General features: G+C 46.3%; 1 protein-coding gene across 4 annotated transcripts in view; it reads right to left on the bottom strand.

Annotated features, from left to right (window-relative positions):
• LOC129697963 (gamma-aminobutyric acid receptor subunit alpha-2-like) overlaps window positions 1-22,969 on the bottom strand; it is a 201,182-nt gene that overhangs the window by 89,155 nt on the left and 89,058 nt on the right. For all 4 annotated transcript variants that reach the window (XM_055636750.1, XM_055636740.1, XM_055636732.1 and 1 more), the window contains one exon: window positions 8,385-8,452. In XM_055636750.1, the coding sequence (XP_055492725.1) occupies window positions 8,385-8,452 (68 nt within the window). The remainder of the gene's footprint in view (window positions 1-8,384; window positions 8,453-22,969) is intronic.

Raw genomic sequence — 22,969 nt, 5'->3', positions numbered from 1 at the left:
AGATTATCATATTCAATAACCAGCTGAAAGTTGGTTGGAAATATTGCTCAGATGATGAAGGAAGTGGAATTGATATTATGTAATCGTAAAAGGTCCCTGCAGCAATATGGTGGCGAGTCTTCCAGCTAAGAGCTGATTTTATTCTAAAATTTCTCGGCCTTCAATTTACAAGGTGAGTAACTCCAAAGAGAATTGAGCTAGGAGCTTAGAACTCTGTACCTCCATCTGTATCTGATGTATCCACTGTGCTTGATGAAACTTGCCACTATAAATAAGAAATCAATCTCATCCACAGTGGCATAAAAAAAACACCTCTCTGCTGGTAAGAATGCGGTAGAGCCACTTTCCAGAGAAACAGTGCGAGGTGGAGTCAACAACGTGAAAGTGTATGCGTGCAGTTAATGGGAGAGTGTGGGAAAGGTCACGTTTACAGGGCAGGGGGATGGGAACCAATGCAAGGAGACAGAGGAACATAAAAGGAGGACAAAAGCAAAAGGTAGAAGGGAGATAAGAAAAACTAACCTGAAAGCTTTGTGCCTTAATGTGAGGAGCATTTGTAATCAGGTGGATGAATTGAATGTGCAGTTGGTCATTAAGGAATATGATATAGTTGGAATTACGGAGACATGGCTCCCGGGTGACCAAGGCTGGGAGCTAAACATGCAGGGGTATTCGATATTCAGGAAGTATAGACAGAAAGGAAAATGAGGTGGGGTTGCATTGCTGGTTAATGAGGAGATTAATGCAATAGCAAGGAGAGACATTAGCTTGGATGATGTAGAATTGGTATAGGTAGAACTGCAAAATGGCCAAGGGCAGAAAACACTTGTTGGAGTTGTATATAGACGACCAAGCAGCAGTAGGGAGGTTCAGGATAGCATCAAGTAGTAAATTAGGGATGTGTGTAGCAAAGGTACAACAGTTATCATGGATGACTTTAATCTACATATAATCTACATACAAATTGGTAGCAACACTGAGGAAGAGGACTTCCTGGAATGTGTACAGGATGGTTTTATACACCAATATGTAGAGATCTTGTTATGCAAAGCCCCTTGGGCAACAGTGACCATAATATGGTGGAATTCTGCATTAGGTTGGAAAGTGACACGGTTATTTCAAAGACTATGGTCCTGAACCTAAAGTAAGGAGACATTGAAGGTATGAGACGGGAATTGGCTAGGATAGACTGGCAAATTATACTTAAAGGGTTAATACTTAAAATCATAGCAATGGCAAAGATTTAAAGACCGCATGGATGAATTCCAAAAATTGTTCATGTTTGGCGAAAAAATAAAATGGGGAAGGTGGCTCAAACTGTGGCTAACGAGGGAAATTAAGGATAGTGTTAAATCCAAGGAAAAGGCATATAAATTGGTCAGAGGAAGCAGCAATCTGGAGGACTGGGACAAATGTAGAACTCAACAGAGGAGGACAAAGGGGTTAATTAAGAGGGGGAAAAAAGTGCATGAAAAAAAGCTTGCAGGGAATATAAAAACTGTCTCTAAAAGCTTCTTTCTTCTTTTAAAAACTGGTCACCACCATGAAACCTACTACCTGCCCCCTCGACGTTGTCCCCTCTGCCCTTCTGAAGGATCTCATTACAATAGCCAGTCCCAGCATCCTCGCCATCTTCAACAGTTCTCTGGCCATTGGCACTGTTCCTACCTGCGTCAAGCATGCGGTGGTCCAGCCCCTCTTGAAGAAACCTAACCTCAACCGCCAACTTGCCAAGCAACTTAGACCTATTTCAAAACTGCCTTTCTTTTCAAAAGTCCTTGAAAAGGTAATTTTAAGTCAACACATATACACCAAAATACCATCCTGGAAAATTTCCAATCAGGTTTCAGGACCCACCACAGCACAGAATCTGCCTTGTTGAAGGTACATAATTACATACTGCTCACTGTTGACTCCGGCGATTGTGCAATCCTGCTCCTTCTTGACCTCAATGCAGTATTTGATACAGTCGACCACTCCATCCTAATTGACCGTCTCCGGTATGGGGTTGGTGTTGATGGCACTGCCCTGAGCTGGTTCATCTCCTACCTCAAAGGTAGGAGTTTCTCTACTAACATAGGCAACTCTTTCTCCTCCCCAGCTAGCCTCTGCTGCGGGGTTCCACAAGGTTCCATCCTTGGCCCCATTCTCTTCTCCCTGTATATGCTCCCATTAGGCCAAGTCATTCAAAGGCACGGTATTTCCTTCCATTGCTACACAGACGATACACAACTCTATCTTCCCCTGAAGCCCAACAACCGATCAAATCTACTTAACCTTATCCATTGCCTCAAGTATATCGACTGCTGGATGGCCCAGAGCTTCCTCCAACTAAACGAGAGTAAGTCTGAGGTCATCCTATTCAGCCCCTCGAACTCAATCAAAACGATAGCAGGCAGTCTTGGAAGCCTTACCCCATTACTCAAACCTCATGTCAAAAACCTTGGCGTGACATTTGACTCAGCATTGAAATTTGACAAACAAATCAATGCCGTGGTAAAAGCTAGCTTCTTCCAGCTTCGGACGATAGCTAAAATAAAACAATTCCTCCAGTTTGACGACCTCGAAAAGATCATCCACACATTTATCTTCTCCCGCCTCGATTACTGAAACTCCCTTTACACTGGCATCAGCCAATCTTCCCTGTTCCGCCTGCAACTGGTCCAAAACGCCGCAGCAAGACTCCAGACGGGCACCCGAAAAAGGGACCACATCACCCCGATTCTGGCCTCTCTCCACTGGCTCCCTGTGCTGTTCTGAATAAATTTCAAGATCCTTCTTTATGTTTACAAAACTCTTAACGGGCTTGCCCCACCTACACCAAATGTTTGCTTACCCACCACACCACCCACCACCACATAAGACAGTCAGGACTTTCTTATCAAGAAAGACTGGATAGACTTGGTTTATACTCTCTAGAATTTAGGAGATTGAGAGGGGATCTTATAGAAACTTACAAAATTCTTAAGGGGTTGGACAGGCTAGATCCAGGAAGATTGTTCCCGATGTTGGGGAAGTCCAGGACAAGGGGTCACAGCTTAAGGATAAGGGGGAAATCCTTTAAAACCGAGATGAGGAGAACTTTTTTCACACAGAGAGTGATGAATCTCTGGAACTCTCTGCCACAGAGGGTAGTTGAGGCCAGTTCATTGGCTATATTTAAGAGGGAGTTAGATGTGGCCCTTGTGGCTAAGGGGATCAGGGGGTATGGAGAGAAGGCAGGTACGGGATACTGAGTTGGATGATCAGCCATGATCATATTGAATGGCGGTGCAGGCTCGAAGGGCCGAATGGCCTACTCATGCACCTAATTTCTATGTCTATGTTTCTACACCACCTCCAGGTCCCTCAGATCGGCCGACATGGGGTTACTGAACATCCTGTGGTCTAGGCATAAGCTCAGGGGCGATCGCGCCTTTGCGGTTTTAGCTCCTAGACTGTGGAACAGCATCTCTCTTCCCATCAGAACTGCCCCCTCCATCGACTCTTTTAAGTCGAGACTTAAAACACATCTTTACTCTCAAGCCTTTCTTGACGTCCTCTGAGGGCTTTATGTATGTATTTATGTATGTACTTAATCTATGAACCACTGTTGTATAACGTTAGTACTTCCACCAATGTAAAGCACTTTGGTCAACTAAAGTAGTTTCTTTAAATATGCTATAGAAACAAAAGTGAATTGACTTGATTTTAGATATGTAAAAACTTAGTGAAGCCAAATGTAGGTCCCTTACAATTAGAGACAGGTGTATTTATAATGGGAAACAAGGTAATGGCAGAACAGTTAATCGAGTACTTAGGTTCTGTCTTCACTAAGGAAGACACAAACAATCTCCCAGAAATACTAGGGGACCGAGGATCTAGTGGGAGGGAGGAACTGAAGGGAACGCACATTAGTCAGGAAAATGGCGTTAGGTAAACTGTTGAGACTGAAGGCAGATAAATCCACAGGGCCTGATGGTCGGCATCCCAGAGTACTCAAGGAGTTGTCCTTAGAAATTGTGCATGCATTGGTGATCATTTTCCAATGTTCTCTCAACTCTGGGTCAGTTCCGGCAGACTGGAGGGTAGCCAATGTAACCCCATTTTTTAAGAAAGAAGGGGATGGGGAATGGGGAAGGAAGAAAATGGGGAATTATAGACCAGTAAGCCTTACATCGGTAGTGGGGAAGATGCTCGAGTCGATTATTAAAGATGTTATAGCAGCGCATTTGGAAAGCAGTGACAGGATCGGTCAAAGTCATCATGGATTTATGAAGGGGAAATCATGCTTCACTCATCTTCTGGAATTCTTTGAGGATGTAACATGTAGAATAGATAAGGGAAAGCCAGTGGACGTGGTGTATCTGGACAATCAAAACGCCTTTGACAACGTCCCACACAAAAGATTAGTGAGCAAAATTAGAGCACATGGTATTGGGGGTAGGGTATTGACATGGATAAAGAACTGGTTGGCAGGAAGTAAAAAGTAGGAATTAACGGTCCTTTTCAGAATGGCAGGCAGTGATTAGTGGGGTGCTGCAAGGCTCGGTCCTGGGACCCCAGTTATTTACAATATATATTAACAATTCAGATGAGGGAAATGTGACATCTCCAAGTTTGCGGATGACACAAAACTGGGTGACAGTGTGACCCTGCGATGAGGATGCTATGAGGCTGCAGAGTGACTTGGATAGGGTAGGTGAGTGGGCAGATGCATAACAGATACAGCATAATGTGGATAAATGTGAGGTTATCCACTTTGGTGACAAGAACAGGAATGCAGATTATTATCTTAATGGTGTTGTATTTGGAAAAGGGAAGGTGCAACTTGTACATCTGTCACTGAAAGTAAGCATGCAGGTACAGCAGGCAGTGAAGAAAGCTAATGGCATGTTGGCCTTAATTGCAAGAAGATTTGAGTTTAGGAGTAAGGAGGTCCTACTGCAGTTGTACAGGGACCTGGTGAGCCCGCACCTGGAGTATTGTGTGCAATTTTGGTCTCCTAATTTGAGAAAGGACATTATTGCTATTGAGGGAATGCAGCGTAGGTTCACCAATTAATTCCCGGGAGGGCGGGACTGACCAATGATGAAAGAATGGGTCAACTGTGCTTGTATTCACTGGAATGTAGAAGGATGAGAGGGGTTCTTACAGAAATATATCCAATTCTTAAAGGAATGGACAGGCTAGATGCAGGAAAAAAATTCCCGATAATGCAGTATCCAGAACCAGGATTTACAGTTTAAGAATAAGGGGTAGGCCATTTAGGACCGAGAAGAGGAAAAACTTCTTCACCCAGAGAGTTGTGAATCTGTGGAATTCTCTGCCACAGAAGGCAGTGGAGGCCAATTCACTGGATGTTTTCAAGAGAGAGTTAGCTCTCGGGGCTTAAGGAATCAAGGTATATGGGTAAAAAAAAGCAGGAACAGGGTGCTGCTTTTAGATTATCAGCCATGATCATATTGAATGGTGGTGCTGGCTCGAAAGGTCGAATAGCCTACTCCTGCACCTATTTTCAATGTTTCTATATCTGGCAGCATTTGCTAGAAAGCAATTACTGACGCAATTGTTAAAGGTATTGAGAGCCACAACCAACTGCTCAGAACCATTATAGGTCTTGAATGTAATTAAAAAAACAAATTGATGAATTACTGGCTGGAGCTCTGAGAATAAAAGTTGAGAGTTTAGTTTAGTTTAGAGATACAGCGTGGAAACAAGCTCTTTGACCCACCGAGTCCACACCGGCCAGCGATCACCCGTACACTAGTTCAAGTCCTACACACTAAACAATTTACAAGAGCCAATTAACCTACAAAGGCGCATGTCTTTAAAATGTGGGAGGAAACCGGAGCACCCGGAGAAAACCCACGTGGTCATAGGGAGAATGTACAACATCCGTGCAGACAGCACCCGTAGTCAGGATCAAACCCAGATCTCTGGTTCTCTAAGTTCCTTAAAGAGACCCGGATCATCAAAGAAACAGTCCACGCCACGGGGGAGATTCAAGAGAATTTAACAGCTAAAAGGGCAGAATTTCAGGCTGGTCATGCGATGAAGAAGCAGATGATAAATTAAAGGAGGATTAACCTATTTGATCCTTTGAGCCTTGTCTGGTTCATGGCTCATCCATTGCTTTGGCACTACTCCCCGACAATCTCTGCATATCTCATTGATTTCATTAGTCTCTGGAAATATATGAAACACCGCTTTGACTGAATCAGCGACTAAGCGTTTCACAGTTGGTAATTCCAAAGATTCACCACTCTCCGAATGAAAACTTTCCTTGACATTTCAGTTAGCCTTCAGTTCTAAAATGTGCAGCAAATATAATCAAAGATGTCCCTCCCTGGTCATTCCTTCTGCTCCTTGCTCCTATCCGTCAGAAGGTCTAGAACGTTGAGAGCACGTATAACCAGCTTCCCCTCTGATATCAGGTTTCTGAATTGTCCTTCCATCAGCTACTGTCTCATTCACCTCTACCCATTACTGACATTGGACGTTGGCTGAGGAATTGATGTGTTGCATTGCTGAGAACTACACTCTGCATTCTATATCTTCCCTTTTGCTCCATTGACTGTACTTAAGTTTGACTTGATTGTGTTGATGTATAAGTATATCTGATCTGTTTAGATAGCATGCAAAACAAAGCTTTTCACTCCAGTTAGGTACACATGACCATAATAGACTAAACATTAGCATGCTGCAATTTCTGGCAACTTTATAAGCCTCTTTCTTGGATTTAATACCATATTTAATTACTCCTGGACCCCAAATGTTGAGTTTTTGAAATAGTGAGCTTGTGGCAGGTTCTGTCAATAGACGTCTCATTTACTTAGGCTTTCCAACTATAGTGAGAGAGTGCTTGTATGACATTGCTGTGTCAGGTAATGCATGCAAGGATGTGGACAATAATGGTGGCAGGGAGAATATGACATGTTTAAGTTTCCAATTTAAACAAAAAGTTAATGAAGCAGGCATGGGGAAAATAGAAATTCTTGTGTGAGATAGAATGACATGGAACAATACTGCTGGCAAGCACATGATCTCTGCCAAACAGAATAAAACCCAAGGACAATCTGGCATCAGGATTTACGATACCAGGAGCACGGCAGAGTTTTCAAACGCCGTAGTCAGTGATGGGAGGTAGGAGGGGTTACAATGGATGGGATTTGGGTTATCGGGTGGCGCCTCACGCGGCAGCCTCGCCACTAGTGTGTCCATCCTTTCATCCTTTCAGGTATTTTAAAAGGTTCGCCAGCATTGAATCTCCGTCCAGCTCGGCCTGTGGAGTTTGGGAGCCACGGTCTCTGGTAGGATGCGGTCGATTCAGAAACTCCAAGCCGCTGAGAGTGTTCTCCCATTCCGACGTCGTCCCAGCGAGAGGGCCACAAACACCGGGCCGTTCGTAGCGGCGACTGCGGAGGGCTCAGAGGCCCTAACCACGGGTGAACAAAGAGGAAGATGACTGAACTTTATTGCCTTCCCTCACAGTGGGAAATGTTGATTCCACTGTGTGAGGATGTTCATGTTAATTTCTATCGTGTATTGTGTTCTTTCTATTCGTGTGGCTGTATGGTAACTCAAATCTCACTGCACCAATTGGTGCTGTGACAATAAATGTAACTTGAACTTGAACTTGATTTGGAGCAGTAAGAACAGGTGGTTACTACTATAGCAGGGGTGATAATTGCACTCTCATGGATAAGGTAATGTTGTGGTTCAGAGTCATAAAGCCATGAAGTCATAGTCATAGTGATACACTATGGAAATCGGCCCTTCGGCCCAACTCGCCGGCTAACATTTCCCACCTGCCTACGTTTGGTCCATATCCCTCCAAACCTGTCCTATCCATGTAGCTGTCTAACTGTTTCTTAAACGTTGGGATAGTCCCAGCCTCAACTACCTCATCTGGCAGCTTGTTCCATACACCCACCACTCTTTGTGTGAAAAAGTTACCCATCAGATCCCTATTAAATCTTTTCCCCTTCACCTTAAGCCTATGTCCTCTGGGCCTTGATTCACCAACTCTGGGCAAGAGACTGTGCATCTACCCAATCTATTCCTCTCATGATTTTATACACAGAGGGTGGGTAATATTGGGAAAATTAGATGACAAAGTTATTGAGGGATTGGGAAGCCATCTAGTTTATGGGAGATGGTGGGGGGAATAAAAGAGGGAGGCGCTGTGCCAGTTGCAGAGGAATTGTAATGTCAGAAGAATCATACATTACTGGAGTTTTGTTGACGAAGGGGGCAAATGGGAGCCATTACTTTGCAAGCCCCACAATTCAGTTTTGCAGTGTGAAGACTATAGAACTACAGTTTCATCCATTGTTATGGGTTACAACCACTGAATAAACAATTAGCTTGTCTAAATTTAAAAAAAATGTATTCCTACTTACCATGTCGGTGTCTGAAACTGGTCCAAAGCTGGTTACATAGATGTCAGTCTTCACTTCCGTTATTCTCTCTAATAAAATAAAACAAACACAATGGGTCATTCGATAAATAAATTCTGAACATTCTCCATCTAATCAAGCATTAAGTTATAATGCACAAGTAGACTTTTCAGATTGTATGCTACTGATATTAGCATATCCTGTTTGTTACACAGTTCATAATTCACATTTCATTCAATGCTAAACTTATGTTTGCTTTGAATTTTCAGCATTTGAAAACATTGAGCAATTCGTTTTTTCCACAGTTATTTTGGAAACATATATTTTACATTGTGCATTGGATAATGGACCCCGGGAAATGAAATTTATTGCAAATGAAGTACTGTTGATCATCTGGAGACATTGCTAACACTGAGTATCTGGTCAAGGATTTTAGCCAATAATCATTGCAAAATATTGTATTGATGATTATCATTGGTGGGCGGCGCGACTCTGGTCAGCAGCGGCCTCTGCAGTCTGTCCGCGTTTTATTATTTTCTGTCTGTGTTTTTATGTAGTTTTTGTTATTTTTGTTGGGGTGTGTGTGTGTGTGGGGGGGCGGGGAAACTTTTTAAATCTCACCCGACCTTTTCTCGTCAGGTTTCCGTTGTCGTTGGGGCCGCAACGAGGAGCGGTCTCCAACAGGAAGAGACCGGGGACTCAGGTGCTACGACTCACCGTCACCGTCGCAGGGCTGGCCGAGTCCGGAGTGAGTGGAGCGGTGGAGGAGCGCTGCTGCTGCTGCGGCCCGACCTCCGGAGAGTCGGAGGCTCAGCGGCAGGTCTGTGGACGGCGGCACCGGGAGACCGCTTTTCAGGGCTCTCGCAACGGTGACTTCCCCCGCCCGAGTTGCGGGGTTGAGGAGCTCCTGGAGCGGGGCCTACATCACTGCCCCGCGCGGCTTGGAATGGCCGCGGGACTCTGCGAGCGCACGCCGGGGGCTCTAACACCAAGAACACGGTGTGCGACCTCGCACCACCCGGCGTGGCTTTAATGGCCATTGGACAATCACCATTGCCAGCCGGGGGCTTTGATGACTCTGATCGGGGGGGGGGGGGGGGGGGGGGAGATTGCAGTGGAGAGATAAGTTTATTTTGGCCTTCCATCACAGCGATGTGATGGATGTTTATGTAAATTATGTTGTGTCTTGGGTCTATGTGTTTGCAATGTATGACTGCAGAAACGGCATTTTGTTTGGACCTCAAGGGGTCCAAATGACAATTAAATGTATCTTGTATCTTGTATCTTGTATCATTGCATTTAAAACATTTGAGTTCACAATGAATGACTCACCAAAGATTTCAACAAAACTTTTCCAAATATATATAATCACTAATTACTTGATATTATAAGATTGCATGTAATGACTGAGGTACAATCACATTAATATACTCATTCTCAATTTGTCAAGAAGGGGTTGGTGTTAGGTCTCTTGAAGGGCATAAGGGGCATAAATTTCCATTGCCAGATAGGATGTGGCCCATGTTATTGTGAGAGGCAAGAAAGTAGACTATGGACCTTTACTATGATCTTTGTATCTTCTCTAACCATAGGTGAGGAACCAGAGGACTGGAGAATAGCCAATGTTGCTCCTTTGTTGAAGTGAAATAGGAATAATTCAGGAAATTATGCGCCAGTGAGTTTCACATTATTGTACTTTTAGGTATAGAATTTATTCACATTTGGAAGAGAATGGACCAATTAGGGGTAATCAGTGTGGTTTTATCGGGACAAGCGTGTCTCGTAAACGTGATTGCGGATTTTGGCAAAGGTGGTTGATTTGAGCAGGGCAGTGGATGTTGTCTACATGGACTTTAGTAAGTTATTTGACAAGTTTTCTCATGTTATTATTAATGTTTAATGTTTTATGTGTCATTCCTAACTGTCACTCACTGTATGTCATGTTGTCACTTGTGGGCGGAGCACCAGGGCAAATTCTTTGTATGTGAATACTTGGTCAATAAGCTTATTCATTCATTCATTCAAAAAGGACATTAAAAGGCTGTCAAAGGATGTAGAAGGATATAGATCAGTTACAGAAATGGGTGGATTTATGGCAGATGGAGCTTAATCCGGGAGAGTGTGTGGGCTAAATGTAAAGGAAAGTACACAGTAAATGATAGAATTCTTAACAGCTTTAATGTATAGAGGTATCTAAAGGTCCAAGAGCATATCTCTCTGAAAGTAGCAATGTAACTACATAGAACGATAAAGAAGGTGGTCATAAGGAACTACAGATGCTGTAATCTTGCATAAAACACCAAGTGCTGGAGTAACTTAGCGGGTCTGGCAGAATCTGTGGGTGAAATAGCAAGGCTACAATTTGCCTTGCTATTTTCTCAGACAGAGGAATGGAGCCTTTCTCAGACTGAGGAATGGTGCCGACTCAAAACATTGCCTGTTTATTTCTTCCACAGATACTTCCTGACCCAGTGTATTACTCCACCATTTTGTGCTTTTGGTAAAGAAGGCATATGGTATGGTACGAGTCTGAAGAAGTGTCTCAACTCGAAACATCATCTATTCTTTTTCTCTAGAGATGCTGCCTAACCAGCTGAGTTACTCCAGCATTTTGTGTCTATCTTAGGCATATGGTATGCATTGAGTATAAGAGTTAGAAAACCATGTTGCAGGTTTATAAAACTTTGGTTAGGTTGCATTTGGAGCATTGTGTACAGTTCTGGTCATTGTTACTGGAAGGATGTGGAGACTCTGGAAAAGGTGCAAAACAGATTTACTAGAATCCTGCCGGGATGAGAAAGTATTAATAATAAAGAGGCATTTGACGATCTGAACAAGGAACCCAACCTAAAACGTCACCTATCCTTTTCCCCCAACCTCGCTGCCTGACCCACTGAGTTACTCCAGCACTTTGTGTCTATTGGACAACTTAGGTTGTTTTCTCTGAAGCGTCGAGGGAAGGTCTGAAAGAAGTTTATAAAAATAGGAGAGGCACAGACAGACATTGTAGGTACGCATTCAGAACTTCTCCCGAGGCATAAATGTCAAATACCAGGGAACATAGCTTTAGGATCAGAGTGGATAATTTAAAAGAGATGTGTGGGGCAGGTTTTAACAGAGAATGACGCGCAAGGAACCAGGGGTTGTGGTGGAATTAGATGTGTTAGTGGTGTTTAAGAGATCTTTTGATTGGCACAGGCAGTTTAATATGGAATCATGGTTGGCACAGACATTGTGAGACAAATGGCTCCAGTGCATATATTCTGTCAAATGGTGTGTTTTGAAAAATACATGTACTTTTGGCTCCATTTGGAAGTGTAAAAAATCGTACTTCCAGTTTGTGGGTTTTTTTTAAATTTTCATAACATATTCATTTTCAGGATCCTGCATCTTCCTAATTCATTGCTTGAGGTCAGTTTTCTGCACTCTTGAGGTATTGTAGTACTTTCTACTTTTTGTTTACAGGTTTTTGAAATTGCTTTACATTTTCTTCCCCCTGAAGTGGTGAAAGTGACCTTGATCAGTATTTTCTCCCAAAAAGCCTCCCACAAAATTCCTCCCAATAATTCAATTCCACTCTTTGCATATATCATTGCAACTTTTATGCAACCAAATAGAATATTTCACATGTATGTGCATTCAGAACATATGGTCAGTTTTCATGGCAGCAAATCTAAACTAATGTTTTCCAAAAAATTGTGATTGGTTAAACGAAATGTTTGCTGGTGTGGACATATGGACCACTTTATCAACACAAAAAGCTAGAGTTACTCGGTGGGCATTGGACCACTTTATACACAGAAATATACATTTGTACTTTGTTTTGTTTTATGCTCACCTTTCATAGGAAAAGATGAATAAATGGAAAATTATATTGGTCTTCCTCTTGTACATTAGTTTCCTTGAATATTTCGTAATGAATATTTAAAACAATAGGCTCAAATCACATAATGATTTAAAACAAAGTTCTGCTAGTGAAAATGTTCACTCTGTTTTTATCTTCAAAGATACTGCCTAAACTGCAGATATTTCCAACATTTTCTGTTTCTGTTTTTATCCCGAATAACAATTTATCCATCTAGTCAGATATTTTATTTGAAACGTATCCATTTTATACCCTAAGAGCAGTTGAGAAAATGCCAGTTTGTTATTGTGCAATAGATACAAATCAATACAGCAGCCAATACAATGTTGCCTACAGATTTTTATTTTGGGTTTCTTTAAATCTCTTGGATATAAAATGTAGTATTACAAATCACTATCAAACATCACTATTGGTTTTCTATTTATCACGGAATTACTTTCCTAAGGGAACATAGTGGTCAATTATTGTACATATTAAAACTAAATAGGTCAATCACTTTCTTTCTGTGCCTTCCAGGCATGTATTGTTATTGAAATTTATAACTTTTGTAAAAAATATTTTTGGAGTCATCTCCATTTAAGAAAAGCTGTACGATACTGTTTTCTTCTGGAGAAGCTCCTAAAGTTAGAGAAGATGAACAAACCATATACGAGTAAAACAAGTGGACCTGAAATACCTGAAATTAATTTACAAATCATTTTCCATGTGCTTGCAAAATATTGGGGTTGGTCAGATGGTTGTCAACTGCAGGTGGAATTACCACCTTTGCTTTCCATTGAAAGGGCTTGTTGTAGATGGACTGAACAGGTGTTAGTGAGCAAGACCACAAGATCCACCATATACCAGAAGATTCCAGAAACAGCAACAGCACATTGAGCTAAATTATCTCCTACAGTGTGGAGATTGTATAAATGTACATAAAATGGGTGAAAAGGAAAAGTGAAAAATGTCTAGTTGTCCAGACCTCCAGTGATGGGACCATATTTTGGTGGCAATGCAGATAGTGAATGTTGTTACTTTTACAGGTAAACTCTAAAGGTAACATCTCAAGAATAATTAGAACATATTAATAAAAGCTACATTATTTAATTTAAAGCTGGTTATTCACATCATCCCCTTAGAAAGGCATCATTTCCCACTCCCCTAAATCAGGAATGGATGCATTTCCTCCTGTACAACCTTGGAATTATTGTACTTCACAGCAACATCTTAAACTCCTCCGGCTCACATGCACGTGCCTGCATTTTACAATATTAAAATCTATGGGGGATATTAGAAACATAGAAACATTGAAAATAGGTGCAGGAGTAGGCCATTCGGCCCTTCGAGCCTGCACCGCCATTCAATATGATCATGGCTGATCATCCAACTCAGTATCCTGTACCTGCCTTCTCTCCATACCCCCTGATCCCTTTAGCCACAAGGGCCACATCTATCTCCCTCTTAAATATAGCCAATGAACTGGCCTCAACTACCTTCTGGTGGCAGAGAATTCCACAGATTCACCACTCTCTGTGTAAAAAATGATTTTCTCATCTTGGTCCTAAAATATTTCTCCTTTATCCTTAAACTGTGACCCCTTGTTCTGGATTTCCCCAACATCGGGAATAATCTTCCTGCATCTAGCCTGTCCAACCCCTTAAGAATTTGTAAGTTTTTATACGATCCCCCCCTCAATCTTCTAAATTCTAGCGAGTACAAGCCTAGTCTATCCAGTCTTTCTTCATATGAAAGTCCTGCCAACCCAGGAATCAGTCTGGTGAACCTTCTCTGTACTTTCTGGCAGGAGTGGGAATATAAATTATCCAACAACCCCTTTGTCTACACAAGCTTTCCAGAAGAGCTCTTTGAATTGCAGATAGTGCCAAGGAGAAAAATGGACCCTTTAGTGCTGCACTCCACCAAGTGCTGTGCCTCACTGTTATACATTGATAGACCTGCAACCACGGGTAGACTATTCCAGTGCTACAAAAAGTTAAACCTGTATTAAACAGTACTTTACGCATATTATAATAACAGACTGATCCAATCAAACCACAGCCATGTTGTCTAATTTGGTCACGTGACCTCCCTTTTAGGCTGGCACCAAGTGGAATTCAGGGACTGAGAGGTCAGCAAGAGGAATCACATCCTTCTTCCTGCCTGTAGCCACAGTCTCCTCCTGGCCACTATGTGCTTCTAACTGTGCAACTACCATGTCTTGGGGCTGGCCTGAAAATTCCTAGTCACACCATTATAGCCTCTGTTACTTTATTAGAGAACTGGTGTCCTGTATGAATGGTATATAGTCATCTGAATGTTTCTGTCACATAAGCAAACTTCCATACCATTTATATTGGTGGGGAGGGGGTGGAGGATATAGTTCCAAGATTCAAGTAAGTTAATAGTCTCCCGTTTACTGCCTTTACCTTCAAAGTTTTTGTATCCTGTGGTCCAAGAATCCATCATAGGGCCAAATGGCCTCCTCCTGCACCTATTTTCTATGTTTAACCATAAACATATTCAAATGTGCTATTAAGGGATAGAGCCTGTGTGTGCCCCAAGAAAGGCCAATAGAATTGGAGAGGAAGGAACTTGTATTGACCAATTTTCTATCATCTCAGTAGCTTGACAGATCATCAGCAGCCATTGGGAAGGAGAAGCTTGCCGTAGCAAAGTGCCTTTCCACAACATAAGAAACACCCAAGTGTTTTAGCTCCAGGGGGTGCAGAGATTGTAGAAATGTAGAAAACACAGCCAATATGCACATGCAAAGGTCTCATGCACAACAAAATGGTAATGATCAGATAATTTAAGTGATATTGTTTGAGGGATAAATATCGCCTGCAGTCCGTTTGTCTTTTACTTTTTTGTGTTGTTTTTTTTTCGTTTTGTCTAGTTATGTTTTTGGTTTTTAGGCTGTGTTTATGTGGGTAGGGGGGTGGGGGGTGAAACGGGGGCTGCTGTCACTCCCTTCGGGGGGAATACGACCTTTTTGTCGTGTCCCCCTTCTTTGCCTCCGTCTACGCTGAGGCCTAGCGGAGCCGGCGACCTCGGGACTCTGGAGGCAGCTAACAGTACTCGTCCTGGGCTCACTCCCGGCCCAGCCCGGGATGGAACGGTGCTCCCGTGAGAGCGGCATGGTGAGGGGCTGGAGTGGCCCAGCCCGAGGGAGGAACGGCACTCCCGCTGGAGTGGCCCAGCCCGAGGGAGGAACGGCACTCCCGCTGGAGTGGCCCAGCCCGAGGGAGGAACGGCACTCCCGTCGGAGTGGCCCAGCCCGAGGGTGGAACGGCACTCCCGTCGGAGTGGCCCAGCCCGAGGGAGGAACGGCACTCCCGCTGGAGTGGCCCAGCCCGAGGGTGGAACGGTACTCACGTGAGGGCGATCCGGTCCGGGGGCTGGGACGACGTTCTGGCGGCAGTGTCCAGAGTCCTGGGATCAGCCGCGGGCCGGCGGCTGCGTGTGCTGGACTGGAGGTACGGCGTCTTCGACCACCCTGGGCCACAGTGTTTGAACCGGCCCGTTCGCGGGGTTCGGTGAGCTGCGGGACTGTTTGTACCATTGCCCGGTGGGGAATCGCCTCAGCGCAGAGGGAGAAGAGGAGGGAAGAGACTGCAGCCCTAAGATTTTTGCCTCCAACACAGTGAGGAGGTGTTTGGAGGACTCACTGTGGTGGATGTTAATTTGTGTTTATTGTTATTTATTATTGTATCATTGTATGTATGACTGCAGGCACGAAATTTCGTTCAGACCGTAAGGTCTGAATGACAATAAAGGAAATTCAATTCAATTCAATGAATCATATTATTGAAAATAACACAAATGCTTGTTTTCAAATTCTAGCACGAGACCTTTTATATCAATCTGAAAGAGTAGATGGGTTTTTAATTTAATCAAGAAGATGAATCTCCAACAACATTGCTTGTGGGTATCAGTCTTGATTTTTAATTATAGCATACAGGGAGCGATGTGCATGGTAAAATAAGGCTGTATCTAACATACAAGCTAAACAATTTCAGAAAATATCAACCTACAAAGTTTTCCCTCAAAAAACAAGTGTCAGTGATGTGGCATAATGACTGGTTTGCAAGTGAAACAAACTCCCCTGATTACAAGGTATTTTACGTTCTGCAGTATGCTCCCAAAGGTATTCCACCACTATGATTCAACATAGTCTGTGATGACAGAGAAGCGCCTGATAAGGCAGAAACATCCTAGAATTTAAGATCTCTTTTACAAGATGCACTTTTGTTTAAACATGATAGATTAAGGGGCATATCTACCAAGTTAATTGCAAAGTAGATCCATTAAAATGAATGCACCAGATACTGTGCAAGTTAAACTCAATAACAAGTTCTCAGTCCTAAACAGCCAAATGAAGGCAGAATGCCAATTTTCTCTGCTTGCTTGTTTTCTGGATTGTTGATTCCAGTTAATGATTATCAGATGATTATGGCTGGACGATTCAGCAGGTGGTCAAAAGCTCTTAAAGGAAAGGAACAGGTGTTGGTAGGGATTCACAAATAGAGAAAATGTACAAATAGAGAATAGTCACAATCCCTTGGATTTAAAACACCTGAATGGAGACCTATGTGGAGGAGAGATAGAGACACAAGAAACTGCAGAATCTCGTGTCGAACATAAAGTGCTGGAATAACTCAGCAGGTCAGGCAATGCCTCTGGAGGACATGGAGAGGCAGCGTTGCAGGTCAGAACCCTTCTGATAGATATCCAGTACACCCTAGGGACAATGAATTCACGTGCATGTACACACATTCACACATGATCAGAAATCAGTACTTCCCACAATCGCTCCAAGATTCATACCCAACATCTAAATGTATACTGCATTCAACACTGCTGAAAGAATTATACCTACAAGTTAAGCACACTGCCAGTTCTGCAACCAAAATAACCTTATCGCTCCAACACATTCAATGTTACTTTACAATCTTTTCCAAGACAAGCTGGATGACAACTGAAAAGAGCAGCAATTTATGGGAAGACACAAACTTCATGAAGGGATAGAGCAAGACATCATTGCAGCCAAAAGATTAGATTGTGACATTGCATATTAACCAAGTGTACAACATGAAGACAAAATCTACAGGTAGAGAGATACTGGACTCGCGTCTTGCAACAAAGACAAGGGAGAGAATAGCTCACTGGTGATTAAATTCATGCAAAAATTATGATACAAAGAACTCAGACAAGGGATAGGTTACACAAGGAACGTTGCATCAATAATTCCTCAAAAAAACCTGTGGACCATGTTACCTGGTATCGACATTGCGAGAGCGAGAATATTGCCTTGGGGAACGGGTTGCGTTGGGGAACCAGGCCTCCTGTGGGGGCTATGGCTGAGTGGTGCAATATTGTGTTGGGGACCAGGCCTCCCATGTGACAGGGACCCAACGGGCTCCACTTGGTCTAGTATATATATTTGAGCTCCATGGAACACCAAAAGATACATATACAACTAGACCAAGTGCAGACCCGTTGTGTCTGTTCCCCCAAAGTGCGGTGTGTGTGTTTGTTGGGGTGGGGTGGGGTGGGGTGGGGTGGGGTGGGGGGGGGGGGGGGGGGGGCATGCAGCGTCACCAACCCTAACTATCCCCCCCCCCCCCCCCACACTCACGCTAATGGAGGGGCGAGGGAGAGGGAGAGGGAGATGGACAGAGAGAGAGGGGGAGAGAGTGAGAGGGGAGAGAGAGAGGGAGTGAGAGAGAGAGAGAGAGAGAGAGAGAGGGGGGGAGAAAGAGGGAGGGAGAGAGAGAGAGAGAGTGAGAGAGAGGGGGGGAGAGGGGGGGAGAGAGGGGGAGAGAGGGGGGGAGAGAGGGGGGAGAGAAGGGGGTAGGGGGTGTGTGGAGGGGGAGGGGGGTTTAGGGGAGGGGGAGAGAGAGGAGGGGGAGAGAGGAGAGGGGGGGAAGAGGAGAGGGGGGGAAGGGGAGAGGGGGAAGGGGAGAGGGGGAAGAAGAGAGGGGGAAGAAGAGAGGGGGGAGAAGAGAGGGGGGAAGGAGAGGGAGGAGAGAGAGAGGAGGAGGGAGAGGGAAGAGAGAGGGAGGAGAGTAGGGGGGGGGAGAGGGTAGGGGTGTGTGGAGGGGAGGAGGGGGTTTAGGGGAGGGGATTGATTGGAGGAGGGGGGAGGGGTGGAAAAAAGGGGGGGGGAGAGGGGGAAGAGGAGAGAGGGGGAAGAGGAGAGGGGGTGGAGGGCGTGGAGAGGGGGTGGAGGGGGAGAGGAAAGGGGGAGGAGGGGGCGGATGAGAGGAGGGGGGGGGGGGAGGGGGGGGGGGGGGGGGAGAGGGGGGAGGGGGGGGGGGGGGGGGGGGGGGGGGGGGGGGGGGGGGAGGGGGGGGGGGGGGGGGGGGGGGGGGGGGGGGGGGGGGGGGGGGGGGGAGGGGGGGGGGATGGGGGGGGGGGGGGGGGGGGGGGGGGGGTAGGGGAAGGGCGGGGACAGGGGGGGGGGTGGGAGAGGGGGGGGTGGAGGGGAGGGAGAGGGGAAGGGGGGAGAGGGGAGGGGGGAGAGGAGAGGGGGGGAGGAGAGGGGGGAGGGGGGAGAGGGAGTAGGGAGATAGGGAGTGGAGAGGGGGGGAGGAGGAGGGGGGGAGGGAGGGGGAGGGGGGGGAGGAGGAGAGGAGGGGGGAGAGGGGAGGGCAGGCAAGAGACAGGAGGAGAGGGGGGGGAGGTGAGGGGGGGGAGGAGGAGAGAGGGGGGGAGGGAGGGGGGGGGGAGGGGGGGGGGAGGGGGGAGGGGGGGAGAGGGGGGGGAGGGAGGGGGGGAGAGGGGGAGGGAGGGAGGGAGAAAAAGAGAGAGAGAGAGATAGAGGGAGAGAGGGAGAGAAAGAGAGAGAGGGAGAGAGGGAAAGAGAGAGGAAGAGGGAGAAAGCGGGGGGGAGGGAGAAAGAGGGGGAGGGAGTGGGAGAGGGAGGGAGAGGGAGGAGGGAGATAGGGAGTGGATGGGGGGGGGGGGGGGGGGGAGGAGAGGGGGAGGAGGAGGGGGGAGAGGGGAGGCAAGAGACAGGAGGAGGGGGGGGGAGGTGAGAGGGGGGAGGAGGGAGAGAGGGGGGGAGGAGGGGGGGAGAGGGGGGAGAGGGGGGGAGAGGGGGGGGAGGGGGGGGAGGGGGGGGAGGGGGGGGGGGGAGGAGGGGGGGAGGGGGGGAGAGGGGGGGGGAGCAGGGGGGAAGGGGGGGGGGGAGGGGGGGGAGGGGGGGGGGGGGAGAGAGGGGGAGGGAGGGGGGGGAGGGGGGAGGAGGGGGAGAGAGGGGGGAGAGGGGGGGAGAGGGGGGGAGAGGGGGGGGGAGGGAGGGGGAGAGGGAGGAAGGGGGGGAGAGAAAGGAGGGGGAAAAGAGGGGGGGAGAGAGGGGGAGAGGAGGGGGGAGGGGGGGGAGAGGGGGGAGGGGCGGAGGGAGGGAGAGGGAGGAGAGGGAAAGGGAGGGGAGGGGGAGAGGGAGAGAGGGGGAGAGGGGAGGAGGGGGAGAGAGGGGGAGAGGGGGGGGGAGAGGAGGAGAGAGAGAGGGAGAAAGAGAGAAAGAGTGTGAGAGAGGGGGAGAGGAAGAGAGGGGGAGAGGAAGAGAGGGGTAGAGGAAGAGAGGGGGAGAGAGGGGGAGAGGGGGGGAGAGGGGGGGAGAGAGGGGGGGAGAGAAAGGGAGGGAGAGAGGGAGGGAGAGAGAGGGACAGAGAGGGAGAGAGGGAGAGAGAGAGAGAGGGAGGCAGAGAGGGAGAGAGAGGGGGAGAGGAGGAGGAGGGAGGAGGAGAGAGAGGGGGAGAGGAAGAGAGGGGAGAGGGTGGGGAGGGGGGGGGGGAGTGGAAGATTGGGGGAGAGGAGGAAAGGAAGAGGGGGGAGAGGAGGAGAGGAAGAGGGGGAGAGAGGAGGAGAGGAAGAGAGGGGGGAGAGGAAGAGAGGAAGAGAGGGGGGGAGAGAAGAGGAGAGGAAGAGAGGGGGAGAGGAAGAGAGGAGGGGAGGGGAGGGGGGGGAGGAGGAGGAGAGGGGAGGAGAGGGGGGGAGGAGGGGAGGGGGGAGGAGGAGAGGGGAGGAGGAGAGGGGGGGGAGGAGGAGAGGGGGGAGAGGAGGGGAGGGGGGGGAGAGGAGGGGGAGAGGAGGAGGGGGGGGGGGGGGGGGGGGGGGGGGGGGAGGGGAGGAGGGGGGGGGGGGGGGGAGAGGAGGGGGGGGGGGGAGAGGAGGGGGAGAGGAAGAAGGGGAAGAGGAGGGGGGGGGAGAGGAGAGGGAGGGGGGGAGAGGAGGGGGAGGGGGGGGGAGAGGGAGGGGGAGAGGAAGAAGGGGGAAGAGGAGGGGGGGAGAGGAGAGGGGAGGGGGAGGGGGGGGGAGAGGAGAGGGAGGGGGGCGGGGGGGGGGGGGGGTGTGGAAAGAGTGGAGGGGCGGCAGTGCTTTTTTACCTCTAACCAAATTTCATTTTCAAACCAATTAAGGGTACTCACAGTGCTGTAGACATTTGTCAGTGTCATTCAAACCTCTCATTGAGGCACACCACTTGCAGAGACTAATTGAGGCACACCACTTGCAGAGACTAATTGGGGCACACCACTTCCTGGTTTTATAGTCCCTCCCCCTGCTGCCAGCGGGGGCAGCAGAGAGAATGGGGAATTTTGTAAAATCATTAATGTCTCTGTCGTATTTAATCGACGAGAAAAATCCTCGGCACACATACGGCGGAGGGGGGCTCTGAGCGAGGTGGCCAAAAATGACGGCCGTAGGTGGCGGAGTTCTCTCGGAAATCGCAGCACAGATCGCCAAAACCGGTCAAGAAGAGAGTTTTAATAATATATAGATGGACTGGCACAGAATGAAATCATCATGAGCCAAGATATCAAACATCCACCTGCGTGATTCATCACAAGCATTTGGGAAGGGCATATGCAGAGAATACAAGCAAAACGCGTAGCTGGGCAACTTGGTCAGCATGGACAAATAGGGCCGAAAGAGTCTGTTTATGTCCTGTGCAACTCTAGGAATCCCTCTGAAACCAGCATTTAACAACTGGAAAGTGTTTCAATTTGAGCACTTGTGTTGTGTAAAACATTTATTTCCAGAAAACATTCAATAATAAACTGGTGATGGGCTACAGAGGACTTTCTTATTTTCTTCAGTAATTGGCTGTAGGCTGTGATATGTTTCATCTTGAGTCTGGGTGCATAAGTCATCCTATTGTTATGAGGCCTGGTGGAGGGACCATCTCTACTGCATCATTATATGTATACTGATGACTGCAGATGTTAAAAATCAAATTATTTTTTTTAAAACAGTTATTTCATTCTTCCAGCATGAGCACAAATTACTAATTTTCATCCTATCGGGTTATATCACTTTTTCTTCATGGAATAACTTCAGAAAATGTGAAATGGAAGGTGTATTTGGCTGAAATTGACAAATTAAGGCTTCCATTGAATCATTCATTGAGGAGAAAAAGCAGCCAGACAGAAAATTCTATTAAAACATGCAAATTCAACAATAATTAAATTTTAGAACTGAGAATTAATTAACCAGAAATCCCTATAATTTCCAAAGGTAATTTTCCACAGAGGTGAGAAGATTTTGTGTTGTGTAGATTACATGGAAGTGACAGGTAAGCCTAATATTTATCATCTTCACCATGATTAGGCAGATGTTCAAACGCATGTAAGGTTTCATTTTATCATTTTCTTGTCAACACAGCGGTAGAGTTACTGCCTTCCAGCGCCAGAGACCCAGGTTCAATCTTGACTATGGGTGCTGTCTGTATGGAGTTTGTATGTTATCCCTATGACCATGTGGGTTTTCTCCGGATGCTCCCGTTTCCTCCCACACACCAAAGAAGTACAGGTTTGTAGGTTAATTGGCTTCTGTAAGAATAATAAATTGTCCGTAGAGTGTAGGATAGTATTAATGTAAGCGATCGCTAGGCTGGTGCGGACTCGGTGAGTCAAAGGGCCTGTTTCCGTGCCGTATCTCCAAACTATACTAAACATTAACCTGCTCTTTGTGTCAGTTCATGATGCATGGTGCAGCTGCCCAACTGCTGACATTTTATATCAGTATATCCTCCTGGACAACATTACTGTACCTTACATATGTAAATATCATGCGGAGCAGTTCTGAATTTTCTACTATTCTTGTTGACATTTACAAACACTTTCCACAATTTAGACACGTCCTTGATTTTGTTCAGCCTTATCAATTTGACTTGCTTTGAATCCAGTTCTGAAGAGCCTGAAGAAGGGACCCGACTTTAAAAGCCACCTATTTATTTTCTCCAGAGATGCTGCCTGATCCGCTGACATACTCTAGAATTTTGTGTCCATCTTTGGTATAAACCAGCATCTGCAGTTCCTTTTTTATTACATGTTGTGGATTTTGAGATGGTTGAAGAGATCTTTGCCGGATCTACTAAATGTCCATTACATGTACTGTAAATTAACTCTACTGCAGCGAGCATGCTGGAGGCCTGACAATACTGCAGCCAGAAAGATTAAAAGAATTAGAGCAAATTATATAGTCTTACTTGACCAGTCTGCACTGGCACTGGATTCCTGTAGGATCAATTAGCTAGAATTGTGACATTTGTCATCATGCGGCGATGCAGAATGGGGATAAACCTCTTTCAAAGGTTTCCTCAGAGTCGCTCTCAGTTGAAAGAGTCAAATTTTTTGAGGTGTATAAAGGAAACATTTAATGGTTACTGTTACTCTCCCAAAGTCATCACGGTATTTGTCAAAGGGTAAAGATCATGGCCATTGTACAAGGAGCT

The sequence above is a fragment of the Leucoraja erinacea genome, chromosome 1 (genome assembly GCF_028641065.1).
Source record: "Leucoraja erinacea ecotype New England chromosome 1, Leri_hhj_1, whole genome shotgun sequence".
NCBI lineage: Eukaryota > Metazoa > Chordata > Chondrichthyes > Rajiformes > Rajidae > Leucoraja > Leucoraja erinaceus.
The sequence above is the reverse complement of the archived record's forward strand: the minus strand, read 5'-3'. Positions and strand labels throughout refer to the sequence as shown.